The 22,349-nt window shown below is 35.9% G+C and overlaps 5 protein-coding genes and 1 non-coding gene across 9 annotated transcripts; 1 reads left to right on the forward strand and 5 right to left on the reverse strand.

Annotated features, from left to right (window-relative positions):
- Positions 1-2,731: 2,731 nt before the first annotated feature.
- Positions 2,732-3,978, reverse strand: LOC142545295 (uncharacterized). The gene has a single exon (XM_075652396.1). The coding sequence runs from the start codon at positions 3,917-3,919 to the stop codon at positions 2,837-2,839; it is 1,083 nt and encodes a 360-aa protein (XP_075508511.1). The 5' UTR covers positions 3,920-3,978; the 3' UTR covers positions 2,732-2,836.
- Positions 3,979-6,081: 2,103 nt separating this feature from the next.
- LOC142545093 (putative protein phosphatase 2C 80) lies at positions 6,082-7,215 on the forward strand. The gene is made up of 3 exons (XM_075652067.1): positions 6,082-6,209; positions 6,327-6,477; positions 6,757-7,215. Exon 3 carries the CDS (start codon positions 6,766-6,768, stop codon positions 7,213-7,215), a length of 450 nt encoding a protein of 149 aa, XP_075508182.1. The 5' UTR covers positions 6,082-6,209; positions 6,327-6,477; positions 6,757-6,765.
- A 910-nt stretch (positions 7,216-8,125) lies between these two features.
- LOC142545296 (F-box protein SKIP8-like) lies at positions 8,126-10,505 on the reverse strand. Its single transcript, XM_075652397.1, has 3 exons — positions 9,846-10,505; positions 9,059-9,255; positions 8,126-8,446 (listed from the first exon to the last, which is right to left on the reverse strand). Exons 1-3 carry the CDS (start codon positions 10,257-10,259, stop codon positions 8,188-8,190), a joined length of 870 nt encoding a protein of 289 aa, XP_075508512.1. The 5' UTR covers positions 10,260-10,505; the 3' UTR covers positions 8,126-8,187.
- A 1,641-nt stretch (positions 10,506-12,146) lies between these two features.
- On the reverse strand, positions 12,147-14,599 carry LOC142545297 (GDSL esterase/lipase At4g10955-like). Of its 4 annotated transcripts, none has more exons than XM_075652398.1 (3): positions 14,468-14,599; positions 13,356-14,161; positions 12,147-13,196 (listed from the first exon to the last, which is right to left on the reverse strand). In XM_075652398.1, exons 2-3 carry the CDS (start codon positions 13,454-13,456, stop codon positions 12,230-12,232), a joined length of 1,068 nt encoding a protein of 355 aa, XP_075508513.1. In that variant the 5' UTR covers positions 13,457-14,161; positions 14,468-14,599; the 3' UTR covers positions 12,147-12,229. The 4 variants fall into 4 exon arrangements, with proteins under 4 accessions (XP_075508513.1, XP_075508516.1, XP_075508514.1 ...); XM_075652401.1 differs by having other exon boundaries at positions 13,356-13,459; positions 14,468-14,598; XM_075652399.1 differs by having other exon boundaries at positions 13,356-13,536; positions 14,468-14,592.
- A 783-nt stretch (positions 14,600-15,382) lies between these two features.
- LOC142545299 (UDP-glucose 4-epimerase GEPI48-like) lies at positions 15,383-19,747 on the reverse strand. Its single transcript, XM_075652402.1, has 9 exons — positions 19,434-19,747; positions 18,894-18,943; positions 17,735-17,870; positions 17,524-17,625; positions 17,006-17,233; positions 16,633-16,711; positions 16,158-16,240; positions 15,885-15,976; positions 15,383-15,753 (listed from the first exon to the last, which is right to left on the reverse strand). Exons 1-9 carry the CDS (start codon positions 19,614-19,616, stop codon positions 15,666-15,668), a joined length of 1,041 nt encoding a protein of 346 aa, XP_075508517.1. The 5' UTR covers positions 19,617-19,747; the 3' UTR covers positions 15,383-15,665.
- A 2,020-nt stretch (positions 19,748-21,767) lies between these two features.
- TRNAA-CGC (transfer RNA alanine (anticodon CGC)) lies at positions 21,768-21,840 on the reverse strand. Its single transcript has one exon. It is a non-coding gene; the product is annotated as a tRNA-Ala (tRNA).
- Between the last annotated feature and the right edge of the window lie 509 nt (positions 21,841-22,349).

Here is a 22,349-nt window from a genome sequence, read left to right on the forward strand (position 1 = left end):
CCTCTTTTCCTTGAAATTCTGATGTAATGTCAAGGCTCGGCTGAAATCTCGATCTGCCAGGTTGTAGGCTATCCTTGTATAGATTACTCCTACAATCTTTCCTGCACAGAGATTTCATGAGATTGTTCCCAATACTGAATCTTGTAAATTCCCCATTCTTTTATCGCATATAGCAATATCAATAGGCGAATCTATTCCTTCTTTGAAAGTAGCTTTCATCATAATTTGGATTGGTCAAATATGAATCCAGGACATAGTCCGTGCTATTTCTATCTTGAGTTTTTGTAATTCCTCCTTTATTTTTTCAGAAGGAATTAACTGCATCTCCATTCTATTTCCTGTAAGTTCCATCGGGATTGTCATTTCCATTCTAGAAACTTTATAGATTAGATGATGCTTTCTGTTTCTTATGCCAAGACTTCCTAAGAACTTTTCTACATGTCCTGCAGAGAAACCTTGATATCTCTGTAGACTAGGATTTTCTCTCATGATCCTTTGGACCATATTATGGGATATTGTTGTCTGGCTGAAGAATCCAGACAAATCTTCATGTGTTTCGACACGAAACACCTCGTCCTCAGTCAGATTCCGATTCTGTTCCATCAGATTCTCCCTGACTTAAGACCTCTTCTTCTTCATATATACTTTCATCCGAGGCAATGTCCTCGAATCTGTATACCTGAATAAGATCTTGGTAATAAACTGCTTTTTTCAATATCCAGGGTTGGATCGAAGCGTTTAATACCTCTTTTTTCATTTTCTGGACAGTTGGTCGAGATATGACATCTTGCTCCACATGTCCAGCAATTACAATCCTTGAAACTTTCATTTTCTCGAGTATGGGCTCTTCTGAAAGTTTTCTTCGTAGATGTTCTTCATGTGCTTCGAGATGTACTCGATGCTTGGGATGATATCCTACTCCTTGATGATCCACTTCTTTGTCCAGATTTATAAGATCTGGCTTTCTGTCTAGACCATATAGTTCTTGGTTTCCAAGAACTTCTTCCACTTCGTGCACAAGGATGAGTTCTAAAATCTTTCCTCTTATGCTTCTATGGTTTACTTCCAATAATTGTTGGAAGATCATTTTCCTTACAACACAAAGGAGTTCTTTTGTTAATACCCCTTAATCGTTTGTAATTCTTTTGTAATGCTGTCATATGGCGCCATTCTGCCAATTTTTCTTTAAGGAAAGAGGCTCTTCTTGCCAACGTATCTGGATTTCCAGGTAAGTATTCCCTTATGAGCATTTCTCTCCAGAGACTTGGCATTTTTGCGAAGAAAAGCTGCATGGCTATATCTTCTTCGACTCCTGAATTTCATCGATATTTAGTGAATAACATAATATATTCATCTACTAAACATATATCGTGTAATTCAAGACTATACAGAGCCTAGGTATATTTCTTTCTCTTCTCTGTATCTTGACTGTTGAAATAGTCTACCCCTATAAATTGTGCTTTAAATAGGGTAGCCATTTTTCCGGCTATCTCGCTTAGAGATTCTCCGGCTATGACTGACTCTTTCATTTCTAATGAAGTCATGTCTCAAGCAATTTTCACTGATCCCATAAGACTCATTTCTAGAAGTTTAATGAATCCTTCTTTGTTGAGATCAAGTGTTCCTACTGCAATTCTCATAGCAGATGTCCAATCATCTATGAAATCTTATCTGTTTTTGAAATCTAATACATCAAGGTTAAGCATAACCCCGTAAGGATGTATAGGATCTAAAACAGTCTTCCCATAGGGTGTTTGGTGCAAGAGAATTTGATTTCTCCTTGACCTTGTTCCCGCTGGGTGTGAACCTCCACCAGTATGGAAATCAGATTGAGATTCTCTCATGTTCACATTCTGAGATCCCACACTTTCCCTTGGTGGTTCCTGAGAAGATGACCAAGTTATAGAAGGTATTTCACCTCCTGCTGTGTTCATCTTTAGATCTACCACTTTGAGATTTGTGAAAGATTCCGCAAGCTCTTGTAGATCCTCCAGACCAATCCTTTCCAAAGTTGTCATCAGATAAATTTCTTTTCTGAGACAGATTTAATTAGATTGATCATCTTTTCTTCTTCAGTCAAAGGTTTCGTCACCACTCTGGCCTTTCCTTGTTGATGTAACAAGGGTTCAATACCAAATGAGGGTGGTAACCATCTTCCTGAAGTTCTTTTACTAGAACTTGGTTGTTGTTCTAGTTTCTGAATTCTTATTTGAATATCTTTTAATATTCCAAGAATTTCTTCCTGGTTTTTAAGGATTTTTTCAACTCGTTGAGGTACAAAATATAGCATGTTGCAATAATTTTGTATGGTTTTCTTGATTTCTCCAAGATCTAAAGAGAGCTTAGATGAATCTGGTACTATCTCCAGAAACTTATTTACCTGAATCATAAATTTACCTGAAAATTTACCTGAGGATCCCTTTCTGTTTCTGATATCTAACAATAGTTAGATAAACTTGTATATATTCCAAAATATTGGAATAAATCTTGTAAATTATTTTTCTCGAACCTAAGTTCGGATTCATAATTTTTCGAAATTCTCCTCCTCAAACATTTTAGTTTCTTTTGTAAAAATAAATCATGTGTTTGAAATAAATTAACCTGCTCTGATACCATTTTCGGGAGAGTAAGGATAAATTTGGCATTTTTGAAAAAATATTCTCTCTCCATGTACTAAAACCCAAGTCTTTTAATAAAATGTACTAAATCCTAATTTATCCTTAGAATATACTTCAATAGAAATTGTTTTAAAATATCTATCATGTATAGTTATAAAATACATACCCAAAACAAAAAGAATCCCAATCCCAAATCGAAAGCAAGATAACAGTGATGATCAAATACATGCGGGGCAATGGACCAATCCATTCTCATTGCAAACCCCACACCTCTCCTTCTTTCCCTCCACAACAATCTTGCAGCTTCCTCCACACTCCAAGCATGGCACAAACCTGGCGCCGCCGCAGCCCTCGCAGCCCAACCTACCCACCCCCCTCTCCACACGTGCCCAGTTAAGTATCCTTGGGAGGCGACCCGTTTCGTTTAAATGCACTACTTCTTCCACTCCGCCCAGGTATCTCCCCTTCACGAACACCCTCGGAACACTAACTCCCTCGCCTAGTAATTCCTTCAGTTCGTTCAGGAATCCGCCGTGTAATGATATGTCGCGCTCGTCGAACACGATCCTGTGTGTCTCCATCAGTGTCCTGACTATGTTGCAGTCCTCGTAGGTGCGCCGGACGCCGCCTAAGGATGTCGTGTAGAGGACGACAGATTCTTCTCCGTCGGGAGGGCATCTCTCTTCGAAATCGGCTAAGGGGTCCCGCTTGACAAAACCCCCGGTTTTGCCTTCCTTTCCTCGCTCTAGTTTGTCTCTCTTTATGAAAATGTTGTCTTTCAGCGACTTGGGGACATCTAGATGATTGATGCCGTTTCGCGAGTCGATCAGTGGGTCGGACATGGTTGGGTTGAATTTTTTCAATTCTGCAACTCCCTTTGATTCAGCGGGTTTTGATGATTCTTTCGAAGAGATATTAGCTTCCAGCTCTTCGAGCGTATGGAAAGTCAAGCTCTTAGGTTGCGATTCTCCTTTTTCGGCGGGGCTATCTTGAGCTGGTGGCGTAGGATTGACTGGTTTCATACTCGCCTGAAGTATAGGGACGGAGTTGAGCTTGGGCTTGAGGTCCTCCAGGGCCTTGCTGACCTCTTCCCACGTGCGAGGTGCATCTTCAATGGCGTCGAGCTTCTCTAGAATGGGGGCTGGCAACTGTGAAGGCTGCTTCCGATGATCCTGCGGCTCGCATGAATTGAGCCACGGCTCTTCGATGGCGTTGACGTCGAAGATGGCGAAGCTGGACGGCGGAAGACGATAGACACCGCCGGCGTCGACGTCGATGCTTTTGGATGAAGTGCACCCCATGGGAGGGAAAGTGATAAAGATCGGGGAGATGGAAGATTATGGTGCATGAAAATGGTGTGTGTGTTTTAATAATAATAATAAGAAAGAATTTATGAATTTGTGTGGCTGCGATTAATTGCGGGGCTTCGATAATTTTGTGGTGTTAATTTCAGGTAATGGACCCATTTGAGGAAAAAAAACCAATTTTGTGATTGTGGATAACATCATCGCACGTCCATTCTTTGAATTTTTTTTATTTATTTGCTCCATATAATTTTTATATTTAAAAAAATCCTTATTTTCTTATTTTTCAGGATTAAATTTCCTTATATTCAATTATAGTTCTTTGAAATAACATTTTTAAATGTATGTATGATAATATAAATTCTCTGAATAAATTTTTTTTTAACAAAGTAAATTACTTAAAGGTTTCTCAAAAATTTCAGCTTCAGTTCTTCATTGCGTGCATGTAATTTCTTTCTTTCTTCTTTCCTTTTTGTATTTATTTGAATTAAGTCTACTTTAAATTAAATTTGAGAAGATTGAGAATAGAGTTGTGGTCTATTAAACACTTCTCTGGTATAAATTTTCAAAATCTTATTTGAGAGTCACAACGAGTAAAGATGAATTAAATGATTTTTAGAGGAAAAATCTATTAAAAGATATTTGAGTAGATCTCTTGTGAGACGGTCTAACGAATTTTTATATGTGAGATGTGTCAACCCTACCGATATTCACAATAAAAAGAAATAATCTTAGCATAAAAAGTAATATTTTTTCATGGATGACCCAAATAAGATATCCGTCTCATAAAATACGACACATGAGTTCGTATCACACAAATTTTTGTTTCGATATTTGATACGACGACAAAATTGATTGAAAAAAGCTAGAAATGTGTATTCTAATGAATGATTGTTGTTGAATAAGTTATTTTTCTGAAGGCCGCCTCTGCCTAACCCTGAAATCTGAACACGCCAAGCTGGATGGATTATGCATGTGATGGGCGGCATGCATGGACATAGCGTGTGATAAACCACTCTGGATAATTTATTTATAAATCTTTTTTTTCCATGCTATAAAATCTAATTTCAAATTTCAATTATTTTAATGCAAATTTATGTGCGAAAGTGATTCTTATACATTTTAATAACTAGAATTATAATTTTTACAGAATAATTTAATCTATAAATATAATACTACATTTCACTGGTTAAAATATGACAATTTGTAAAATTGTATATTACAATTTCTTCTTTAAAAAAATGTAATTCACCTCAATTTAATATTTCTAAAACATTTTATTTTATTTAAAATTAATATCAAACGACTGTTAGTCGTGAAAAAATCAAAGCCCATTTTTGTTAATTGTAGTAAGAGTTCTCCCCCTATCTTGATAGTCGTGAATTTACGTGAATAGTTAATATTATTTCTATTGTTTTTATTGATGATCATAGAATTAGTGGGTGGTGATTTGTAGTCGTCTATGCATGCTAGGTGAGTGAGTGAACCCCTGGGAATAGACGACCAGGTTCCTTTCCTAATCCTCAGTTGAAGCCCAAGTAACCTCAATTTTGTTGACCTAAATATTCACGTATAATGTTCTTACCCAAAATTTAATAGTAAAATTGGAGATCTTTTCTAGTTGAGGACAGGCACAGTCCCCAGCACCAAATGCATGCCAGTATGTTATCGTTCGAAATCATTTGATCTGAGTTTTCTTTTGTAGTTTAAATGCATATTCTGTTAAAGTAGTCTTGAGGAATTTTAGGCTGAAGTCATCTAAGCGAGTCTCATAATACTTTTGTACTCATCATATGCCTGCAAGTATGATTTCGCTAGTATGTTAGGCGATTTATCATGAAATGATAAAAATGATGTGCTCTGGTGGATGTTTGAGGATAACTTATAGCATAGGTTGGTTAATCAGTTATATGTCCTCGAAAACATCCATAAATTGCATGTCGGAAGCTGACTATTATCAAACTTCTTCAGTACAAAAAGAAGTCTGAAGACGGTTTGTGGAGCCTTTTACATCCCAAAGGAGAGAAGGTCCGATCCTCGACGCTCGCTTCATATTTGAGGAGAAACAAACAATTGGTGTGGCAGATGGTGTAGGGAGTTGGAGTGAGAGAGGTGTTGATGCTGGAGAATATGCTCGAAACTGATGTCCAATTTTTTTAGTGCTCGGAAACTATCCTACCGAGGAAAGTAATCATAAGTTTAATCTTAAACACATCTTGAATGAAGCATACTTGAAGGCTAAGGTTCCAGGATCCTCCACAGCTTGCATATCAACACTAAAAACAAGGTGAGGTTTTGTTTGTTCACTATTTCAGGTTCTGTATTTGTCCTTTGCAACGTGAGGCTCCTTTCTTGTTTTCTTATTTTTGGTAATGTAATGGCATTTGTTTAATATTTCATTCAGCGTACAGTCCTTGCATGCTGTTAATGTGGGAGATAGTGGATTCTTGTTATTAAGAGATGGAGAAGAGTTCTGCAAGTCACCAATCCAGACTTGTCGCTTCAATTGTCCATATCAGCTTGGTAAATCTGCATCTACACCCAGTGTGGCACAGGTATTGTGTTGTTCTAACGTTGTTCTAAATCTGAAGTTCCACCTTGCTTTCCAAGAATCCACAAATAACTGGCCTTTGAGAATGGAATGGATGGACGAATCTCGAGCTGCATGGGGTCCACGTAATTTCATTTAAAATACTTTTTCAATGTTAAGAAGATCTAAATGTTTGAGGGTCCATAGCAAATAGATCCAGTCAGGCTTGGTTTCAACTACTTCCATCTTTTTCACATGTTCATTTTCTCAATTATTTAGTGCGGTGATTGTCATCAATTCACAGGTTTCTGAAATGCCAGCACAAGCAGGGGACATTCTTATACTAGGCACTGATTGCGTATTCGAAAACTTGTTCACGAAAGATATAAGGGACGTTGCTAACTTCTTAGAAGGAGCAGGAGCAGATCCAGATCAATTTGCAAGAAGCATCGCCGAACATCCTTATTACAATTCCATTGATAAATCTGCTTTTACTCCCTTCACAGAAGCGTCTTTGAGAAATGGTATGGCATATTGTGGTGGCAAGAAAGATGATCTTACCGTTGTCGTGGCTTTCATTATTTGTAAATTGTTTGGTTTCTTTTACAGATGGGTATTAAAAAGGGTGATTTGGAATCTGGATAGACTTAGTATTGCACAAAATTTTAGCATTTTGGCCCTTTGTATATACAATTCTCTGCTCTCTGTTATTATCAATGTGACAAAGTGCATTTGGCCCCAATCTTGCAATGTTTTGATGTGATAAAATTGTCGGATAAAATATCAAAATGATTAAAAATGTAATTTAAATTAAATCAACACTTGTTCAAGACTCGGTGTAGTCTGGAAATTGAATGTGTAATGACTTACAAGTCAAACATCTATTTCAGCATGTCGAAGCAACCGGCACCCATGCTGTTATGCATGAACAACTTCAATTTGACCAAATCGTGTGTGACATTAGTTGGACTAACGGCTGATTTGTATTTATTAAACATAATTATGCTAGGTTGAATTGTAACAATTTGTATTTCGAGTATTCATAATTATGTAGGTTGACTTGTAACAATTACATCCACGCCTACACCTATAAGAACACACATTGTATATTAAGAGCACAGTAAAATGGCATGTTTTCACTAAAAAGGTCACTTCAGGTGCTCGTGTCATATGTTGTTAAGTACCATGGATTATATTGAATTTTTTTAAAAAAATTGTATCAAATGTGTGTTTGAATTATCTGACATAACTATCGAGTAAGAATCAATACACGATTGAAATCAATGTAGTGAAAGGTTAATGTAAATTATATTTTACGTCCATGTGATTGTTTAAATTGAATTTATTACAAATTAATTATTATCTATTATTTCCATGTATAAAAACATATAGATATTCTGAATCGATTATTAAAAAAGTTAAGTTAAATTCACTTAGTTTTATTGTTTAAGCTAACGTAGAGGGGTTTATAGAATACATATGCCGTATAAATCGTGGATCAATTCCACAAGTTTTTCTTTCCATAAAAAAAAATTGTGAAGAAAACAAAAGCTTCAAAGAGTCGAGCTTCTTGTTAACCTGGGACACGCCATTTAGTGTATCCAGGAGAAGGGGAAAAACTCGTATTTTTTCGGGGAATTTACATATGAAGTTTGAAGTTCTTTTTAGTATGAGAGAGACAATTCTTCTCTTTGTCCCTGCTTGATCCGCCGCTAAGCATTCTGCCCCCGCCAACTTATACATGCGGAAGAAGCTGCAAACCAACTCCATGAATTAACAATGCTGAGGTATGATGGTGCACCATGTACCACCTTCCATGGTGGAACTCATAAATATTAGTTACATTAAATGCCTCGGCTTCCAGGTCAATGTAAGCATTCATTGATACCCAAGCCATATCTGTCAGCACCCGAGTTCTGACATCTCGAATCTGGAAATCAGCAACATTCTCCCAGCTAAAGGCTAGCTGCCAGCTCCCCATGACCGCATTGTAACTGCAAAAAGAGTTTGATAAATATATTAACGAGACACTAACATGGTTGACAAAAAAGCCCTCCAGACTCCATTATTTTCAATCAGACTGTCTTTCTGGCACCACATTTTAACTACACTGTTCAAACATGTAGAAAAACGATCACCCTTAGTTTATCTCAACCAAGCATCACAATGTTTCTGGACTCCATATCCAGAGTTAAGCATATAATAGGATGAAGGTAAAAACCAATGAGTCAAGGCTGACCATACAAGGGGGGTGGGGGTGGGCGGTGGCAAAAAAGGTGAATGACGTATACTTTACATTTTACGTCCAAAGCAAGATGATATAAATATATAAATTCTTTGGGCAAGAAGAGATGTGACTTGATTATGAATCAAATCAAGAAGGAAAAAAGACAATAATGAGTAGCAGTTGTATTTTATTAGAATGGATATCTACTGTGCAGAGCATCGTGCTGTGTACAGTAGTCGTTGGATCATGTGGACCCCTTCAACGGTGATGTGCACGGCATCAGATCCATTTCATTTATACCTTCGACAAGATAAAGGTTATTATTAATTAAATTAGCAAAAGCTGTAATTTTTTGGTGAATGGATAGGAAGCCACATACCCGCTAAACGACTCGCCATTTGCATGAAAACACTTCACATAATCTGCATTGAGCCAAAATAGAGCCATATCTGGCAGCGCTCTGTCTCTCACTATCCTAAAAAACTCCAAATTGATGTTTACAATAGCTCTTGTGGCTGCATAATAGGCTTTCCATCCATTGGGTGGTGTCACATTATCTTGCTCCAAAGTGAAATCCTAGTCCATGAAGGGTCAAGCACCAGATTCAGCAATTCTAAAAACATATATGGAATTTTTTTTTTTGCTTCTTTCTAATTCACAGTATCAAATTGCCCTCCTACCTAATCTTGATTTCAACCCCGCTATGAGCTATGAATATGGATGAACAAAGAGAATCTTAGCATATGGGTTCTCATGCATTCTAAACAGATTAAATAAGAATCTGTGACCAACCTAAAGTTGAAAAAAAAATATCTTCTAAATGTTGCTTCTGCATGTATGATTTACAAACAATTGTTCAAGTTTACAGCTGCACTCCTAGTGACCAATCATATGAACTGACGTCACTTGAAAACAAACTCAGAAATTTTCAAATCCATAGATATATGCAAAGACTGGGCATGCTACAATGCTACCACTGGAAGTGAAGTAGCAAAATTTCTGGGAAAACTCAAGACCACCCGCTGGGTAAGCCAAACTGACCCAAAGAGTAACTTCAACTTCAACAGTACCAAAAACTAAATATCACCTCAAGGAACTAACATTGCTCCGTGGAATAAACTTTCATTTTTATTTTTATTTTTTACAAGATTGAAATAATATTAAACCTTATGAAATAGGGCCTTCCACGCGTTATCATCATTGGCAGCTTCACGCATGCGCGAATTAGTCATGGAGAGCCTACAGAGGCTTGGGTAGTCCAAGTAACTCAGTGCATGCGTCGTGATCTCCGGCACCAACTGCTCCATCATGGACACCCCGGTCTGCCTCTCCGCCGCAATCTCCCCATTCTCACCACCATTCAAAAGCGCCGTCATTTCAGCACAGCTACCACTTTTGTTATCTTTGTCAGTACGTACACAATCACTCCAATTATTCAATTCAGACTTACTCGACTGTAATTTCCCCTTCCGGAGAATCAAAAGAAGCGCAAAAAAGAAACATGAAAGGGTCACCGCTAGGGCGACGAAGGACGACGGGTAATAGCTTGCGAATGAAATTCTATAAATAGTAAACTCCATTCATAGGTAAAGAGATGAAAATTGCAAAAGGGGTTGCTGCAATTTCACCAATTCATGAAACGAACAAAAGTTACAAGCAAGAGACAAACGGTCTTCACTACTTCCAGACCCTAAAAGGGTTTTAGGGTTTGGCGTGTGATTGATAAAATCAGAAAGAGGGGAAATCGTTAGGCGGGGGAAGGCGGACGAAAAGGGAGGCGAAACTGAAGTGAAGAGCCTCTGGTCAAATGTGAATATAGTCAAAATGTGTGGGCGTTTAGTGCCGATTCGTAAAATCGAACGACGCCGTTTACGGGGTTATTGTTTTTTCCTTTTAAATGAAGATTCGCGACCCCCTAATATTTTTGTAGTTTTTTTAAAAAAAAGAGAAAGAGATTTTTGGAATTGGTTGGTACCAATCAACTCGATTCATGAAAAATATTCTTAATTTCTTTGAAAAATCTTGTCTAAAAGATATATTTTATGAGTTAATTAAATTAGAGGGTCGTGATAAATGCAACAATGTGTGTAGTGTGTATGAATAAAAGTAGTTTTTACAACAAAAAAAAATTAATTATAATTAAAATGGTAGGGGAGAAATAAGATGGAATGAGAAAATATGGAATTCAGTGATTAAATTATATATTTGGAATAATATAAAATTTCACAATATACCACATTAACTGAGTGTTTGTAATAACTAAAAAAATAGTTCTTGAATTTTTAAACAGTTTTTTTGTGTTTCTTAAACACATATTCAAAGTTGTTTTTGTTTAATTTAATAAAAATAAACAAATATGTGAGATGTTTGTTCTATTTTTACAAAAATATTTTTGATAAAAAGTTAAAATTAAAATAACTTATTTATCAAACAGTATATTTACTTGCTTCTCATTATTCCTTTTAATTTTTTGCTCTCAAATACTGTCCACTTTAATTTTTCTTTACCTTTTTCACAAAATTTAATCATTTTTTTGAAAGTAAAAGCTCTTGGTTGAGGAGTTTAAATTTTAATGCCGGAAGTCAGGTTGGTTTTCTGTTCGTACCCGCCGGGAAGTTCTCCGGAGGTAAGGCTCAGTACATGGCGGCCACATTTTCCGTCAAGTCCTTCCCGCTGTCGGCTCCTGTACAGCAAGGTAGCGTGGGGCCTGTCGTACCAGATGGACGCATTGGTTATGGGTTCGGGCCAAGCATGAAGGTGGAAACCAGACTTGAGATGGCGGGTCGGGTTCTTTTTCTGCATTTCTTTACGAATCGGGTGTGGGTCAGAGCTGAGTGTCGGGTGGCCATTAGAGTTACCGATGGATCTGTTCTAGGCTTTCACTGTTAGGCGCTCACCTGGGGCTTGTCAGTGTGGTAGAAACGGAGTTGGAGTTTATGTTAGTTTTTTAAAAATTGTATAAATGTCTGTGAGACTTTTGGGAAATTTAGTCTTTGCTAAAATAACTTGTTTTAAAATGTAGGAAAAATAAATTTTATTGTAGAAAATTTTATTTGGCACTTACGTTTTAGGCCAGGCCAGTAGACAGACGATGAAAATCCTGTATTTATTAATGGAATTATCCATTCTTCACCAGAGATTAAATGATAAAAATTAATGATATGAACAAAATATATTAATATATATGTATAACATAATAATAAACATATTTCACACCATCCAAAAATATTTTTGGATGTTAATTTTTTTTTTGTAGCACAATTATCTTAAATTTTGTCCAATGATCAGTTTTGTGCTTTGGTTGTAATGATATTATGAAAATTTTCTAGATTATGAAGTAAAATTAAAATGTTTCAAAGAAAATAAATAAATTTTTTCTCGTAAAAAAATCTAATAAACACAATATATCTATATATAGTAAAAAATATATAAATTAGTCCACTTGAAATGAAAATTTACAGCAGATCAACAGAAGATTCACACCTCGTTCGCATCAGGCAAACGTTTTCAGAGAGTAAGAAGTTGGGTAGATTTTCAAATAAAACAAACATCACCTATAGTTGTAAATCTTGGATTCCAAGTGCAGGCCACTTCTCCACCATTGATGAATACCATGAGCATCTTTGAAGTCTCTTGCCTGAGAGTGGTTCACCGTTAGATTCGCAGATGGAATAAGATGCAGTGGCTCGTCAGACTGCATACCCATTGCATTCAACATGAGACCTCCGATTGAGTGTTGTGTCGCCAACCTCTCAATACCTCCTGCCCCAATATCATCCATCCGTTTTCGGTGCTCAAAGTACCCGATGTACTCGTTGCAGATATAATCAGATGGGTTGATGTATAGACATGGTAACCATGAAGAAAGGGAAAGAAACGTCTCCCCAGAACGGTTTGTTTGGTGGTTATTTTTCATCGCAAAAGCAAGTCCTGCCGTGATCACGCTGCCTGCTATTCGAATACCGTGTTTCACTTTCTTATCCTTGATTCTCTCGATTGGTGCTGAAAAGAAAGGTGGATTGAACAAGAACGAATCAAGAGAAATGCCGGTCTTGGCCATGTTCTTTCCAGCCAGCATCGCCATGGCAGCACCGAGTGAATGACCCGCTAACCAGACATTTTCACTTCCAAATGTAGCGACAACATGTCGAACTGCTTGTATTGCTATTTGGAACCGAGATGTCAGATGGAGACCGTTTTTTATGATGAGGACGTCCAGTTCAATGTCTCTTGAGAAAGAGTCTCCTTTGGTTATGGTGCCTCGAAAAGCAATTACATATCGTGGAGCCTCGTGTGACGAAGGATTGTTTTGGGTGGAAGTAAGTTGATAGATGGCACCGAATACACAAGAATCAGCGTCGTCTATAAGGGGACGATATAACTCAAAATGGAAGGCATTCCACCACGGAGGAGCAAGGGCTTGGCTCCCTTCTCGTTTTTCCTGGCGGTCTCGTTCCAAGATGTACACACTCTGAACCAAACTAGCTGCAACGGACCTACGGTCACATGGATTGCTCCTGCAAAACAACAATGGAACATGAAAAATGGCTCTTAACTGCAACGAACTATCTTAATCCAACTTCACAAGAACTATTACGTAATGAAATGGCAAGAATCGTAAGATGATTTACCTCTAAGCTGTGAAAGCAAACATCAAGAATAGTTTAAGGTCTTACCAGTCAACTTTAGTCAGGTGCAAAGGTCCAGAAATGTTGAAATTTTCCCTTTCTGATGTCGTAGATCCTGAGAGGTCGACAATTTGTCCATCTGACGCCATAAACTATGATAACATTCTTAGTTTAATATCGCCTAAAATCTGTGTATGCATCATCCTAAGTAGTAGACTGAAACAAAAACCTACAACCCCTCCATGATTGCAGGCATCATATTTAAACTCAGAACAATAATGTGAATCAGTAACCACAAAATTTCTAAACATCAAAGTTCAGAAAAGAAGGAGCGAGAAACCAGAACGTAACTTCTCTAGAATGCCTAGGAAAACCTATGGCATCAATTTTTTAAAAAAAATTGAGACAACAAAGATTGACTAATAGAAAATGAAGAAAAATCCAAACAGCAGCATAGAAAGCCCAAATCTTTTTTGGAACAACTTGCAAGGTGTAAATATAAAAGGTGTTCTTGAACTAAAAATGGGAGTTGATTTTTCGAAAAGCACAAAAATGCCCTATATTTGGTTTAATTCCGTTTTTCAACCGATTCAAAACTCAAAAACCCAAAATTTCTCCCAAAACTATCGGTTTTATACACCTAATATACACGACCTGGATTCAATAAAATTAATCGTAGTTCTACATTCAATGTTGTAAACCTTCTCCTAACTCCAATGAGGCCCAAATTTGGGCATAAACATCTAGATCATCGATTGTACGACAAAATGTGGAAAAAAATGGAAAAAAACAAAACAAAACAAAACAAAACAAAGCCAAATCCAATCACATTATCCATTGCCTCCGAATCATCCCTTCAAAAAAACAGACAGAAACCAATTACGGTCACTTTAAAGAACCGACAGCGAAAAGCAAACAAGCGAAAGAACCCACAAACTGAAATCTAAAATAATAATATATTACGTCCATCAATAAAACAAAATTTTAAACCTTAAATTCCAAATCATAAGATTCGAGATGTCAATTCTTTTAAGAAAAAAAACGTATGCCATCTGGGTTCGACGAAAACAGACACAATGCCACAAAATATTGCATACAGGATGCATACAAAATGAAAAAACAATTAATTAATTAATTCGAAAAAATAGAGAAAATGCTACCTGCAAGAGAACTTCTTGAGTTCGCAGCAAAAGGGCAGGCGAGATCGTAGCACCAGAGTTGAAAATAAAGAAAGCCGAGAATTCGGAAGTTGAGGTGTCGCTATCCAATTTAAGGTTGTACTTTGGGCCCGCGGGATCGGATATTCGGATCCTGGCTAAATGGGATAGCGTTGAAATTACAATTTTGTCCTGGCTAAGTGGGATAGCGTTGAAATTACAATTTTGTCCTTATTGTGCTATATTTTTGTGCGTAAAGTTGTAAATCACATATATTTTTAACAAAAATTACAAATAAAATGTTAAAGAATTATTGGAAAGGTGTTGATTAATAATTATGTCTATTCATTAGTCTTCCAACTTAGTTGGCGGTGGTACTTGTGATTTTAAATGAAGTATCTAATAAAGTTCAATTATAGTCGATCTAAATACGGTTAACTTATATTTTAAAAAAAATTTGTGTGAAAAAATATTATTTTTTATGCTAAGAGTATTATTTTTATTGTGAATATCGATAGGATTGATCCGTCTCACACATAAAAATTCGTGAGACCGTCTCACAAGAGACATACTCTGTATTTTAGCAAAATTCAAAAGTGTACTTCGTGAATATTTTGAATTAAGTATTTAAAAATTATTCGAGTGAGATGTCCTCTAGATATTTTTCAACGTTTTAAAAAATTTTGAAGGATATTATCAAAACCTCGCATTCTTTTATGTACTTGCAATCTACTACGTTCATTTTCTTCAACATGAAAAGCAAATAACATCGATGTTGATGTAATTCTACCTTTAAAATAGCATCATCAAAGAGTACATATCTCATGTATGTATGTATTAAGTAATATCAAAACATAAGTAGTTGAATCTGTTAGGATAATAGATGATATTCCATGTAAAGAAGATAAATGTGAGAGATCGGCCAAATTGTCGCTGAATTTATTAATTTTCAATAAAAGCAAGTCTTATGAGTAGACACAATAAACGGAAAAGCTTTTCTCCCAAACTATCTCATTAAAATTTGGCTAACTAAGCCTGAATCAACGAGACTTTCGAGATTCTTTTTTTTCTTTCTTTCTTTTGGTTCAAGGCCAGGGCAATAACGTATATGTAGCACCTCAAGTCATGAAAACAGCACGACAGAAAATGACCAGTCAATAGAAGATACGGTAACGGGAAGACGCATGTTTCAGCTAGTAGATTAAGGAGCCTGAGCCTCGTAACCGTAAGGATTCTTGCTGGTCCAGTTCCATTGGTCTCTGCAGAACTCCTCAATGCCATATTTCGCCCTGCAACAATGTGAACCCTTCAAGTTTGCCAAATTCAGGTACTTCGCATTTGATAGATGAAAGTCGTTGATTGTGTGGTGCTAGTCAGAATGAGGTTATTTATTTATGCCTCAAAATAATTTAACACTTACTTCCAGTTTAATTCACGCTCAGCTTTTCCTGTTTCAGCATACACGATCTCAGCATCGCCAGGCCGTCGATCAGCCATCACCAGTGGAATTTTCTGAACAAGCACACAAAAATGATATTAACTTCTGCAAGAGGGCGTACCCTGGAACATGATATAAAAAAACATGTAGTGTACCGAGAAACATGATATAAAAAAAAACAAGGACACAAGCATCAAGAGCCATTTTTACAACGTCTAAAATCTCAAGTGGGATAAATTTTTCTCGAGAACAAACCTTCCCAGATGCCTTTTCAAACGCTGCCACCATCTCCAACACAGATGTACCTTTCCCAGTACCCAGATTGTATACCTCACAACCTGCAGGCAGTTAACGCATTACCATGAGATAACCTAATTGAGGAAAAGAATATCAAATCAAAGGTCCTAAACGGGGTAAAAGAAAAGTACTCTAGCTCGAGAGGAATCATAATCAGTCAATCCATTGAAGCATGCATCTCTAAGTACTTGAATTCCTCTTGTTATCCGTATACACGCAGAAAAAAGGTGTAAAGTTAACTTTCACCAACCACTATTATAAATGTTTTATTTGAGTATCTTTAAGAATTACGATGTGACATGCTACTAAAAATATCTGTACAAGATAATTAAGCTTCTTAAGATATCTAAATCCACGATAGAATCTTAAAAGAATAACCTCAAATTAGATAGGAAAATAACTGTTGAACAAATACCCAAATTAGGGGTCGTACCTACAGAAGGGTCAGCGAGCTTCTTCAAAGCAGCGATATGACCATCGGCTAAATCAACAACATGGATATAATCACGTACCTGGGAAATCACTAGCAGTTGAATGATTATAAATGAAATAAATATACCAACATATCCAATGAACTTTATTTACTTAGGACACAAGTTTTCAGCCTGATTTTGAATGAAAATGTTTACTGCAAACCACAGCATTAATAATTGTACCATTCAGAAACAATCTAATTTGTAAAAAATATGATGAAAACCCAACTACAAAAAGCACATGTACTTACATATCCATTCATAATGAATACCAAATCAACAGATAAAAGACTGGAAGAATTGTCTAAATTCCAAGCATATCAGCATACTTACCCCAGTTCCATCTGTTGTTTTGTAATCAGTCCCATAAACTGTCAGGGCTGGCCGCCTTCCAACAGCCACTTGTTGCACAAAGGGCATGAGATTGTTTGGAATCCCGCGGGGATCTTCACCAATATAGCCACTAGGATGTGCGCCAACTGGGTTGAAGTACCTCAGCAATATGATTTTCCATGTAGAGTCGGACTGGTAAATGTCACGACATATCTCTTCAATGAAAAGCTGCATAAATAAAATACTGTCAAGTAATTCGATAATGACACTTCTCGAGGAATTCAAATAAACAAGGCATAGGCTAACTACAGGAAGCAGTTTTGCTCTCTTCCTAGATCAGCGTAATCAAGGAGCAAGACAGCAAGTCCACCAGGGGCCGGGGCAAACAAATAGTTTTTGAAATTTTATTCATTGAGCCAACCCATCTCGCCCCTCTTCCCAAATTTCTAGCGTTCAATCCTGACCGCATATTAATATCATTTGAGAGATTCATTTTCGAAACATATGCTGACAATTACCTTTGTACGTCCATAGGGATTTGCAGCACTTATGGGGGATTCTTCTGTGCATGGTACCACTTTTGGCCAACCATAAACAGTAGCTGAGGATGAAAATACAAGCTGAAAATTAAGTACAAGTAAATCCAGTTAAGACAAGAAATCAACTGAAAATAATACATACAAGCACACATATATATACATGAAGCCACGATATAGTTTAGACAGGTACGTTTTTACAGCCATGTGCCGCCATGACTTCTAGTAGAACAATTGTGCCAATAAGGTTGTTGTCATAGTACAGCAACGGTTTCTGCACACTTTCGCCGACTGCTTTTAATCCAGCAAAATGAATAACAGCCTCAAACCTTAATTGAATGCAATGTCAGCAGCAAAAGTGAGGTCAATGCTTAAGTTTGGAAGAACCAATATAAAAATCCCTCTACTGATTTAATGATAATGAATCAAATTTCTATTGATAACATTAGCTCGTGACAAGTTAAACCTCATTAGCTATCCCGGAGATCAAAATTGAGATGAGGGTCATAATATAGACCGTAAAAGAAATATAAAGATCATTGTTTTCCTGAATGAAAAAATTGAAATTAAATATGTAAATCAAAGAACAAAACAGCCACTGACCGAGCCAAGGTGGGGGCGGGTGAGTGCGAACGCCCCTCGATTTTTAAGTTTCATTGATTAGGAGTATAAAATTAATTATATATTTTTCACTTTCCCACTAATATTTGCTCTTGCTCCCCTAAAAAAACTTTAAATTTTTTTTGACCCCACAACCTCTATTTTCTGACTCCGTCCCTGAAGACAGCCAATATCAAGGAATAAGAAGACAATCCAACTTGGGTACCTAGTCTCAGCTGATTAATAACCCGAAATTATTGACGACTGCTACTGTTGACCGTCAATCAATTAACAATGAACCAAATAGAGTTTTCATGGTATTTCCTGATGTGACCAATGCAATCCAATATTTTAAGTTTCCCACAATTGGAAGACATCTGCTCATGATCATTCAAAGATTATTTTGTTTCTTTCTTGAGCGGTTGCTATATATTAATCTCACTACGATACATGATTTTCTGAATTTTAACTATCCTGACATGTAATCAACTTACAATGAATGTGTTATTTTTTCCGCCTACACCAAAGAAAACCAAACTCCTCTATACAATCTTACATCTGCTATACATCTTGCCCTCTCGGTAATTGGAGAACAATGATACATGTCATCAATGGAAAGAGTAACAGCAAATAGAGTGTTTCGGCTGTGAGACTAGAGTCCATGAATCCAAATTCGTCATCAATCCCTACTACAATCAGATATTTATTTGAAGATAAACAATAAAATAATACAAACCCAACAAAATACTCACTTTTCAGAAGCAAAAAGCTTCTCAAGTGCAGGCTTATCCCGCAGGTCTATCTGCAATCAAATACAAAATACCATAGAGATGAAGTTAAAATTAGAAAAAACCAATAAGAAAAAACACCATCACAGTTCATCTATCATAAGACAGTATTTCAGAGAGAGAAGTGTGGATCAATGATCAAACTCATCATAGGCAATAAATCAGTCCAATATCTCACTCCTCACATTAATTGCACTAGTCCACCCAATCTAGCGTCACTATCAAAACTAAAATCATCACGAAGCTAAAATGTTTACACATCAACAAGAATCCCTCCACCTTCAAAGCCATAATGACCAGAAACTACCCAAAATGAAACAGATCCACCGATTAACAAACAATTAAAACTCCAAGAAATTCAAACTTTACGATATCGACAGCACTGTAGTACATAAATACCAATCAAGATCGACTCTTTCTACGCAAACCACAACCCAAACACCAAAAATCACAGAACCCATAAAAACCCAAAGAAAATTAAGGAGAAATTGAGAAAAAAGGGACCTTGTGAAAAGTGAGATTGGATCCATGTTCACCAGCGAGTTCTTGGACTCTCTTGATGGCAATTTCGGAAGAATTGTCCAAATTATCCACCACAACCGTCTTGTATCCTCCCAACAGCAACTGCAGCACAGTGTGGCTTCCGATGTATCCCGCACCCCCGGTCACAAGTATACTCCGCGACATAGTTTTGATCGAGAGTAATGAAAAACCCGGAACAAAAATTGAGGATTGATCAGATTTTTCAGATGCAAAATGCAGCAGGAACAGAAAGTGAACTCTAGAGATGCTGTGTACACAAATAGTGAACACTGGTAATATAATACCAATTATTTTGCGCACACGATGTATGTATTAAAGTATTTTTTTATTATATTGATTGAAGTGAAATTTGAAATGTATAATATTAACATCACGTAAAGATAAAGTTGGAATAAAAAATCAGTGTCGTTTTCTCAATTTTAATAAAATATATATAACAGATATACACAACACGTGGGTACCCTGCGATTGATTTGGCCAATTGGTAATGTATGGACCGCCTGACCATGGAATATGGTTCGGAAACCGGATTCAACTACAGGTGGTTGGCTGTATGAAGAAATTTGGTTTACATTTTGGTTTCATTCTTGAATTGACGTGAACTCAACTCCTAACACGGTATTTGGAAGAATTAAAAATGGAATTGAAATTTATAATCAATAGATTGTGTATTCTATTGTGGTGATTGACTAATATTATTTAATAATTAGATTTGATTATTTAAATTAATATTATATGATACTTTAATTTGTATTTTATTAATACTATTTGATATACATATATTGTTTATACGTGATATACAAGAAAAATTATTTTTATATAATGAAAAAAATTATTAAAAAATGAAATTATATCATTATATTATGATAAATAAAGTTTTTAGTATTAAAAAACAAGACAAAAACTTGTGTGAGACGGTCTCATGGATCGTATTTCGTGAGACGAGTCTCTTAATTAAATATAATAACAATATATATAAAACCCAGCATCATCTCACGCATGCGAGTCAATCCTTCCATCATTTGATTTGGTTTAATATTTTTCAGTGGAAAGTTTAACTTTAAAAAAGGTACATATTATTAACTAGTAGTAGCCCTTTTCACCGGAAACGGAGCCACCCACTTTATTCCCACAATTTTTTAATTTTATCGATTAGGTGTTTAAAATTATTTATATTTTTTTCATTTTTCTTTTGTCCCCACTAAAATTTTTAATTTTTTTTTCCCAGCCTCAATTTTCTAGGTTCGTCCCTACTTTTCGCCTAATGATTTTACATTAATAAAAAACGACGAGTAATCTATGTTATGTTATTAAGTTTGAAACATTACAAGTAACTACTTTTTGGTATCATAGTCTGTTTTAATAATTATGTATATTAATAAAGTGTTGAAATTTTAATACAAGTCGCATGTAGTTCAGTGGATAAATTCATATTTGAATCTTTTTTCTATTTATTATTTAATTCATATATCAAAATTGCAGTGTGTTTCCTCACTATTTCTTATAATTATATTTTGATCTGTTTTTAAATATAAACAAAATGAATTATAAAAATATTAGATGCGTGCACTGTAGTACTAATATTGAAAATTAAGATTGTCAATTGAGTTGAACTTACTTTACAACCCAGTTGAACCAAGTCTAATTAAATCTATACTAGTTCTATGAAAATCCATCAAGTAAAGCCATGTCTAAATCTAACACTGTTAAAATGGGCCCAGGTTTGGGGAGCCGATCTAATTTTGTATCCAATTTGGTAGGACGGCTCGTGCTTTGGCAAATATATATTGTCAACTCAATTCACCAATTTTATATCGAGGACAAACTGATTCGATGAGCATAACTTGTTTGACTGCTCAACCCAAATCCTTTAGCTAATTGTTTTCACATTAATAATGTTAAAAGATTGTTAGAATCGAAAAAATCAATATTTTAAAAACGAACCGAGTTAGAATCTGACTATGATGATCAATCGATCCGGTGAATGGTCCGATGATAAATGCATACTCAAAATTCATAATTTTGAAGGATCGAGGGCTTGATTCGTATTGATCTCATGATTTTATCATGTAAATTAAAGTACTTAATAGGCCAGAAAGCATTGTTTTAAATAGCCTAACTCATTTTTCAGTTCTCCAGAAATTTGAAATATGTTTTTTAGACGGTATAATAATAAACAAAAGCATAAAATATGCTTAGAAAGACATTAGAAGACATTTTCACACTGATTACAAAAAAAAATCTCGAACCAGAGAGATTTCGAGTCGCATTCTAAAATATAAATAAAGACGAAAATGGAGGTGCGGGGAATCGAACCCCGTGCCTCTCGCATGCGAAGCGAGCGCTCTACCATATGAGCTACACCCCCCTTGTTGATTCTCCAGGATTACTATATTATATAAATTAATACGCACCTGACAGACATACCACCACAGTTCCTTTCATTACTAATTTTTTTTTTAGAAAGTTTAAAATAGTCATGTAAAATTAAATAACAATCACATCAATAAATTAACAACAAAAAATTAAATTAATAATCTCCAAATCAAATAGATCAAGTGTCGAGCACAACTAGAATATGGAGGGACGGCAATGTTATTTGAATCCGATGGAAAATTCGATATCGGACTCAAATAGAGGAACCTGATTAAATTTATATATATATATATGGTCACCTACTATGCTTAATTATGTATCCACAAATGAAATGTCACTCATATATTAGATGTATAATTTTGGATATGCTTTTATCACACCAATATATAATACTAATATTTAAGTCTATAAGTGTTGAGTTCGAGTGTTGGGAGGCGAAAGAAACAACTTCTAAAAGTGAGATATTTTATGAGTATGGTGCATAGGTATGGATAGTGCCTC

Source organism: Primulina tabacum, chromosome 5 (assembly GCF_025594145.1).
Source record: "Primulina tabacum isolate GXHZ01 chromosome 5, ASM2559414v2, whole genome shotgun sequence".
NCBI lineage: Eukaryota > Viridiplantae > Streptophyta > Magnoliopsida > Lamiales > Gesneriaceae > Primulina > Primulina tabacum.